General features: G+C 34.9%; 1 protein-coding gene across 1 annotated transcript in view; it reads right to left on the bottom strand.

Annotated features, from left to right (window-relative positions):
- The window catches only part of EFCAB13 (EF-hand calcium binding domain 13), a 109,433-nt gene extending 100,211 nt beyond the window's left edge, over positions 1-9,222 (bottom strand). The window contains 2 exon segments of the mRNA XM_064369427.1: positions 1,852-2,012; positions 9,193-9,222. Of these exon segments, the coding sequence (XP_064225497.1) occupies positions 1,852-2,012; positions 9,193-9,222 (191 nt within the window).

Raw genomic sequence — 9,222 nt, forward strand, 5'->3', positions numbered from 1 at the left:
CACAATGCCATACACTGGATACCATAACTCATACCCTACAATTCAGCAATGTATAGCCAATTGCTAATCAATGTTATTTCTGTAAACCAGTGAGAATTCCTGAAAAACAACTTTTGTAATCAACCCCTCCTGATTGGTACCTTTTTTCTTTAAAAACTTGAGCCTCTCCTTTGTTCTCCAGGTACCTCCCAGAATCCTCAACCTGGGCCCAAATAAACTCTCTACTTATATTAATTTTGCCTGTTTCCTTATTTAGGTAAACAAAAGTATAAGTGTACTTTTTAATTATGAGCTGCTTCACACATTTCATATAATAAGGATGATTGGGTATAAATAATGAGTAAGTAAAAACATTTGCCCTGTACCCTATTTTTGAAAAAAAATTATTTTTATATGTTTAGAGGGTACAAGTGCAGATTTCTTACATGCACATATGGCATTGTGGTGGGTTTAGGCTTTCAGTGTACTCATCACCAAATTCAACCCTCACCCCTCCTCCTACCTTCTGTAGTCCCAATGTCTATTATTCTACTCTGTATGTCTATGTGTACCCATTGTTTAGCTCCCACTTACAAGTGAAAACATGCACTATACCTCATTCTTTCGAGGCATGTGCTTCTCACAGTGCTAACCTATCTTGAACAATTCTAATGGATGAAGGTAAAGGGATGCTCCCACGACCTTCCTTTTCTTCCTAGATAACAAGTTTTATTGTAGTCTTCTAGAAATAATTGCTTGATCTTTTGCCACCTAACAAACAGGAGTAGTGGTAAAAATGTTAGATTAAATAAAAGGAAAATACAGACTTCTGGAAGTTAGAGGAGGTTTTTATTTAAGTGCCTCTCCAATCACAATGTGTAGGTAATTTCCAGTTTTCACCAACAGGTAAGAGCAGCATTTAGTTAGAGAAAGATAAAGTGACATAAGTTCTGAATGTTTTCCCAAAGGCTTTGGATAATTTTTTTTTATTTTTTCAGTCATTTTATAAATAATAAATACAGATTGAGTATTTCTCCTATGTGCATATAAAATGCTAGCACTTCTATAACTAACAAAAGGCAACCAGTCAATGCAGCATACAAGAAAGAACCGCCAAAAGATTCAAATAGCTTAATTTCATGGAAAGCACAAAGCCAAGCCTAGAGGGGAGAACCTTCTGTTTCCTTCCTAAATTCTCTTTAAGACAAACTTAATAGACATATGGATAATTGTTCTCCTCTAACTGGAATTCTATGATTCCAGTTAGCTTACAGCTTCCTTATAGGCTTCCACATGTGATATGGTTTGACTCTGTGTCCCTACCCGTATCTCATGTTGAATTGTAATCCCCAATGTTGGGGTAGGGATCTGGTAGGAGGTGATTGGATCATAGGGACAGATTTCCCCCTTGCTGTTCTCATGATACTGAGTTCTCACAAGATGTGTTTGGTTAAAAGCATGTGGCACTTCCCCCTTCACTCTCTCTCCTGCTGGCCTTGTGAAGATATGCTTGCTTCCCCTTTACCTCTCACCACCATTCTAAGTCTCCTGAGGCTTCCCCAGCCTTGCTTCCTGTAAAGCCTGCAGAACCATGAGCAATTAAACCTCTTTTCTTTATAAATTACCTAGTCTCAAGCAGTTCTTATAACAATGTAAGAACTGACTAACACAATACGGAAGCCTATAGGCTTCCACATGGCTATGGGAGAAGTCAGAAAAAATGTAAGAACAGCTATTTAGGAGTTTAAATTATGCTACTGAAAGAATGATCCTATACATATGGTACATTATAGGAACACATAAGCTACATTTTGACACTCTTAACTTGCAAAAGTATAAATCAATAAAGTAAGTTCAGAGTTTTTAACTTACATTTTTTTATATTCTGGGCTCAAACTCCTAATTTCCCGTGAAATTTTCTTCTCTATTGTTTTAGAAAACCTGGTGTATTTCTTGTGGTCAATAGTTCCTGATGGCAAGTCAGTTGCAAAAGAATTAGAGCCATCATCTAATAAGTCAATATTTTCTTCTGCCTAGGGAATATAAGGGCCACAGTCAAGCATGTTATCTTTGCACAAACATATTAAATATGACATTCTGGGTCAAATCATTCATTTTAGATTAATATTCTTTCTCAAATAGTGCTATCAAAGAGAATTTTGTTGAAAAAGATTTTACTCACTAGTGTATTATTTTTCCAGATTCAGTACATACTCTAAATAACTCCATTTTTCCTTAGTGCATTATATAGCTATAAAATGAACATCATTTATGAATAAATATAATGGTTATTTAATCTAGCACTTTTTCTTTTTTTGAGACAAGGTCTCTTTTTGTTGCCTATGGTGGAGTGCAATGGTGCAGTCATGACTCACTGCAGCCTTGGCCTCCCAGGCTCAAGCAATTCTCCCACCTCAGCCTCCTGAGAAGCTGAGACCACATGCATGCACCATCATACCTGGCTAATTTTTTTTATTATTTGTAGAGATGAGGTCTCACTACATTGCCCAGGCTGGTCTCAAACTTCTGAGCTCAAGCAATCCTCCCACCTCAGCCTCTCAAAGTGCTAGGATAACAGGCATGAGCTACCTCTCCTGGCCTGGATCTAGCTCTTAAGACATTGAGGTACAAAAGTTTATCATACTCTTTGCAAAGCAATTTTTTATTATAAAAAATTAGCTAGATTTTAGATAGAAACCAAAGCCATGATCCATGAAAGAAATGATTGATAAGCTAGATTTCATTTAAATTAAAAGCTTCTGCTCTGTGAAAGACACCATATCAATGAAAGGACAAGTCATAGACTGGGAAAGAATGTTTTCAAAAGACATATCTGATAAAGAACTGGTATCCAAAATATACAAAGAACTCTTAAAACATAATAAAAAGGAACTCAATTTTAAAATGAACTAAAGACTTGAACAGACACCTCACCAAAGAAGATGTACAGAAGTGTGGTAGGTAAGAATATGAACAGAGGCTCAACATTATAATGTGATTAGGGAACTGTGAATTAAAAGGAAATACCATTACATACCTGTTAGATTGGTGAAAGTTTAACAAAAAACTATAAAACTTTGATTAAAAAAAAACTGGAAAAAAAGAAACTAAAGAAAACATAAATGAAAAGATAGCCCATGTTCATGGATTCAAAAAATTCATATGTTTAAATGTCCCACTATCCAATGCTATCTACAGATTCTATGCAATTCCTCCCAAAATTCCAATGTCATTTTTCACAGAAATCAAAAAATCCTAAAATTTATACGGAACCAGAAAACACTCCATATAGCCAAAGCAATCTTAAGCAAAAAGAACAAAGTTGGAGGCAACACACTTCCTAATTTCAAAATTTTTATTCTTCCTAATTTCTACAATTTCAATCATAAAGCTACAGTAATCAAAACAGAATGGTACTGGCATAAAAACAGATACACTAACTAATAGGATGAGATAGAAAGTTTAGAAATTATCCAAATATTTACAATAATCTGATTTTCAACAAAGGGCTAAGTACCCACAATGGGGAAAGAACAGTCTCTTCAATAAATGGCATTGGGAAAACTGGATATCCTCCTGCAGAAAAATGAAATTGGGCCATTATATCACACCATATACAAAAATCAATTTGAAATGCATTTAAGATTTCAACACAAGACCTAAAACTGTAAAGTTATAAGAAGATAGGGGAAAAGCTCTACCACACTGGTCTAGGGAATTATTTCTTGAATAGGATTCTATAAGCACAGGCAATAAAAGCAAAAATGAAAAATGGGATTACATGAAACTAAAAAGCTTCTGTACAGCAAGGGATACAATTGACAGGGAAGAAATAACCCACAGAAGGGAAGAAATAACCCACAGAAGGGGAGAAAATATTTGTCAATCACACAACTGTTAAGGGATTAGGGGATTTATACCCAAATTATATAAAGAACTCAACTCAAGCAAGAAAACTAACTACCCAATTCAAAAATGGGTGAAGGATCTGAACAGACATTCTCAAAAGAAGACATACTAATGGCTTACAGGTTTGTGAAAAATGTTCAATATCACTAATTATTAGGGAAACATAAAATAAAACCACAATGAGATATTATCTCACACCTCTTAGAATAGCTATTATCTAAAAGACAAGGGATAACAAGTGTTGGCAAGGATGTGGAGAAAAGGGAACATCTGCACACTGTTGGTATGAATGTTAGTACAGCCATCCTAGAAAACACCATGGAGGTTCCTCAAAAACTGAAAACAGAACCACCATATGATCCAGCAATCCCACTTCTGGGTATAAATCCAAAGGAATTGAAACTAGTATGTTGAAGAGATATCTGCACTCCCATATTTGTTTCAGCATTATTCACAATAGCCAAGATATAAAAGTAACCTAAGTGTCCATCAACAGATTAATACATAAAGAAAATGTGGTGAATATATACAAATGAATACTATATAGCCTTTAAAAAGAAGGAAACTGTCATTTACCATAACATGGATAGAACTGGAAAACATTATGCTAAGTAAAATAATACAGGCACAGAAAGACAAACACTATATGATCTCACTTACATGTGAAATCTAAGGAAGTTGTTCTCATAGAAACAGACAGTAGAAAGAGGTTGGAGATAGAGAAGTTTGGGGGAGGAAGAGGGATGGGCAAAGGGAAGACACTGATCAAAGGGTACAGTTTCAGTTAGACTGGAGAAACAAGTTTTAGTGATCTATTGCATTGTATGGTGAACATGGTTAATAAACAGTGTACCATATACTTCAAAATCACTAAAATATTTTTATGTTCTTACCACAAAAAACAAGTTTATAAAGTGATAGATATGTTAATAGCTTGATTAGATATTTCTATAATGTATATATAGATCAAAATACTACAATATACCCCATAAATATATGCAATTATTATTTGTCAATTTAAAATAATAAGAAAAAACTCAATTAAGAAAAAGGAATGGTAATCATCCAAAACACTGACAATAACAAATGCTGGCAAGGATGTGAAGCAAGAACTCTCATCATTGCTGATGGGAATGCAAAATTGTACAACCACTTCGGAAGGCAGTTTGGCAGTTTCTTACAAAACTAAACATACTCTTACCATACAATGCAACAATTGCATTTATTGGTATTTACGCAAACAAGTTGAAACTTAATTTCCACACAAATCCCTACAATTGGATGTTTATAGCAGTTGTGCTCATAATTGCCAAAACTTGAAAGCAATAAAGATGTCCTTCAGTAATGAATAAATAAACTATGTTAAATGTAGAGGATGGGATATTATTTAGTGCTAAAGAGAAGTGAGCTATCAAGCCTTAAAAAGACATACAGAAACTTTAAATGCACATTAAGTGAAAAAGCCTGACCTGAATGGTTCCATATTGTATAATTCCAACTATAGGACATTCTGGAAAAGGCAAAACTATGGAGACAGTAAAAAAATCAGTGTTTTCCAGGGGATGGGGGAAGAAGAGGTAAATAGCTAGGGCACAGAGGATTTTAGGGCAATGTGATTATTCTATATGATACTATAATGTTGACTATATGTCATAATACCTTTGTTCAAATTCATAGAATGTACAACAACAAATGTGAACTCTAATGATGTAAACTATGGACTTTGAGAGATAATGATGTGCCAGTGTTGATGCATCAGTTACAACAAATGTACCACTCTGGTACAGGATGTTGATAGTAGGGTAAGCTGTGCATGTATAGGGGTAGTAGGTATACAGTAACTCTCTGTACTTTCTGCTTATTTTTTTCTGAACCTAAAAACTGCTCTTAAAAAAAAATAAAGTCTACATATAAATCAAAAAATAAATAAAGTCTACATATAAACAAAAATAAATCAATGAGACCTAATTAAACTAAGAAGCTCTTGCACAGCAAAAGTAATAATCGACACAGTAAACAGACAACCAAGAGAATGGGAGAAAATATTTGTAAACTATACATCCAACAAAGGACTAATATCCAGAATTTACAAAGAATTCAAACAAATCAGCAGAGAAGAAACAAGTACTCCAATTAAAAAGTGGAAAAATAACATGAACAGATATTTCTCAAAAGAAGATATACAAATGGCCAACAAATATATGAAAAAAAAAGTTCAACATCACCTATCACCAGGGAAATACAAATTAAAACCACAATGAGATATCACCTTACCCTAGCCAGAATAGCCATTATTAAAAAGTCAAAAAATGGCCGGGCGCGGTGGCTCACGCCTGTAATCCCAGCACTTTGGGAGGCCGAGGCGGGTGGATCATGAGGTCAAGAGATCGAGACCATCCTGGTCAACATGGTGAAACCCCGTCTCTACTAAAAATACAAAAAATTAGCTGGGCATGGTGGCGTGTGCCTGTAATCCCAGCTACTCAGGAGGCTGGGGCAGGAGAATTGCCTGAACCCAGGAGGCGGAGGTTGCGGTGAGCCGAGATGGCGCCATTGCACTCCAGCCTGGGTAACGAGAGCGAAACTCTGTCTCAAAAAAAAAAAAAAAAAAAAAAAAAGTCAAAAAACAACAGATATTGGTGCAGATTGGATGAAAAGGGAAAACTTATATGCTGCTAGTGGGAATGTAAATTAGTCCAACTTCTACAGAAAGCAGTATGGAGATTTCTCAAAAAAATAAAGGTACATCTATCATTTAATCCAGCCATCCCACTACTGGGTATCTACCCAAAGGGAAAAAAAGTCATTGCATCAAAAAAACACTTACGCACATATGTTTATCTCAGCACAATTCACAATAGCAAAGGTATGGAACCAATCTAAGTTCCCATCGACCGATGAGAGGTTAAAGAAAATGTGGTATATATACTATGGAATACTACTCATCCATTAAAAAAGAACAAAAATTATGTATTTTACAGCAACTTGGATGAAACTAGAGGCCATTATCCTAAGTGAAGTAACTCAGGAACAAAAAACCAAATACTGCATATTCTCACTTATAAATGGGAGCTAAGCTATGGATACAAAAAGGCCGATAGAGTGGTAGAGATTTGGAGTGGAGAGGGGGCAGGGCAGTGAAGGATGAATAACTGCCTGTTGGGTACAATGTATACTATTCAGGTAACAGGTACACTAAAAGCCCAGACTTCATCACTGAATAATTCATCCATGTAACCAAAAATCACTTGTATCCCTGAAGCTATTAAAATAAAAAATATTAAATATATAAATGCCATTCTACAAAAAAATTTAAAAAGCCTAAATTAAAAAAAAAAAAAAAAGCTAAATTGCTTCTAAATAGACAGCTCTCCCCACTCCTCGCCGCCCCAAAAAAGAAATAGAGTTTAGTGACAATAAACATGTTTAGAAAAAGAGGAATGTAGTCAGAAATATTCTGTCCTGAAATTTGGCTGTTTGCTTAAGACAACTGGACGGCATCCAGTCGATTAAAGGTGCATTAGTCCTGAGCCTTTGAACCAAAGGTGACCCTGAAGATTACACAGACAATTTATAAAGAAGATTACCAAGGAAGTTTAGAGAGAATCTCTATTTCCAAAGGATGGAAATTAACAGAACTATTTCAGTGACTTTTAGTATCTTTTCTGGAAAAGGCAAAACTATGGAGACAGTAAAAAAAAAAAAAAAAAAATCAGTGTTTTCCAGGGGATGGGACAAAGGCACACCTTTAACTTGTTTGAAGAAGGCAATTCGATTTACTGCCTTGATGAGATGTGTATTACAAATGATGAAAGAATTCCTAAAGAGTTTGAAAAAAACGACCCAAAATAGAAAGCAGAGGAGGAAAAGGGATGGGAAATCTAAAAAGACAGAAAAACCTGTTACCAAAGGCCAAGTGAATGAAAACAAAGAGTGACTAGAAACTTGATACAGAAGAAGAAAAGAAAGAAAAGAATCTCAGACACACTGTAGGAAAAGGTGAGCCATTTGGGAAGTATAAATTATACAGTGTAAGGAAAACAAAGTAGTATAATTCTATAATTTTAATTTTTAAGAATGCATCTTCAAAATTAGTTTATATGGGCAAAATCCACGAAGTAGTAGGTATAAAAGGTAAATTTTAAATGTATGTATGTGATACATATGACATAAAGTACATATCTCAGTACTTATCTAGAGTCTCTGAAATTATTTTTTTAGACTATAGTATAGGTACATGTTTTACACAGTAGCATCAGATCTGTTAAAAGAATAAATTTAAAAGATTAGGACTCTCAATGGACAATACCGAATTTCACTTGAGCCCTAAACTCCCAGAAAACAGTGAGGGTTAAAGGAATTCCCCCACCATTTTGTGTTCCGGAAAATAGCTTACTGCAAACCATCCCTCCCCATAATGACTTGGGTAAGACTCTGGAATGCCCCCCTTGTTTACTTATGACAATGCCAGACACATACCCTTAAAATTCCCTTTCTTTGCATCATAAATTGTTAGTTGAATTGTTTTATCCCCACTGATAATCAGAACAAAATAGACTGACTTGATAATAAAATATTCTCCAATCTACTTATCTAATCCTACTCTTTCACCCCATTTCCCCACACCTGGTTCCTTCCAGCCTCTCTCTATAACAGAAAACTCCTTCTGCCCAACCCTTGAGATGCTTGCAGATTTTACGATCACAGCATTTTTCCCATTGCAATAGTCCTCCTCTTCTTCCAATTTAAATAGTCCCTTTCTCCCCTGGCAATAATTCTTTTGAATAAAATCTCTCCTTACTAAATCCAGATCTGTTTTTATTTGAAAAATTTTGTCTTACTTGACACAAAGCTAGCAAAAAAAAAAAAGGGGGGGGGAAGCATCTAAAAAGACAGAAGGGCATAAAAATCTGAAGCACAGAAAAGATGGCTAAAGAAATTTCATATCCTCTATATTACTTTTTGGTTAAACTCTCACATCATTAATTATATTATCTACAACCTCTCATGTAAGTTTAACTCTTTTGATCTCCAGAAAAATTATCCAGGTCTGTACATTCCCCCCACCAAAAATACTCTGATCATATACCACAGAAGATCTCTCAGTACTATATGTGAGATCTTGCACATATAGGGGATGAGAGTTCAATATATGTTCACTAAAATTGCTCAAAAGTCATCTCAGTTATTAGGCAGGTTCCTTATGACTATTCTCTATGAATTTGCTTGCTGATTGTGAATATGAAGTAATGTAAATTAATTTTTAAAAAGAAGGAATCTTTAGAATCTCTTTTGAATAAATACCTGGCAGAATAAATGAACTTTAGTTTCCAT

This window comes from Aotus nancymaae, unplaced genomic scaffold, assembly GCF_030222135.1.
Source record: "Aotus nancymaae isolate 86718 unplaced genomic scaffold, 86718_ANA_hifiasm-v0.15.2.pri h1tg000089l, whole genome shotgun sequence".
In the NCBI taxonomy this organism is placed as follows: domain Eukaryota; kingdom Metazoa; phylum Chordata; class Mammalia; order Primates; family Aotidae; genus Aotus; species Aotus nancymaae.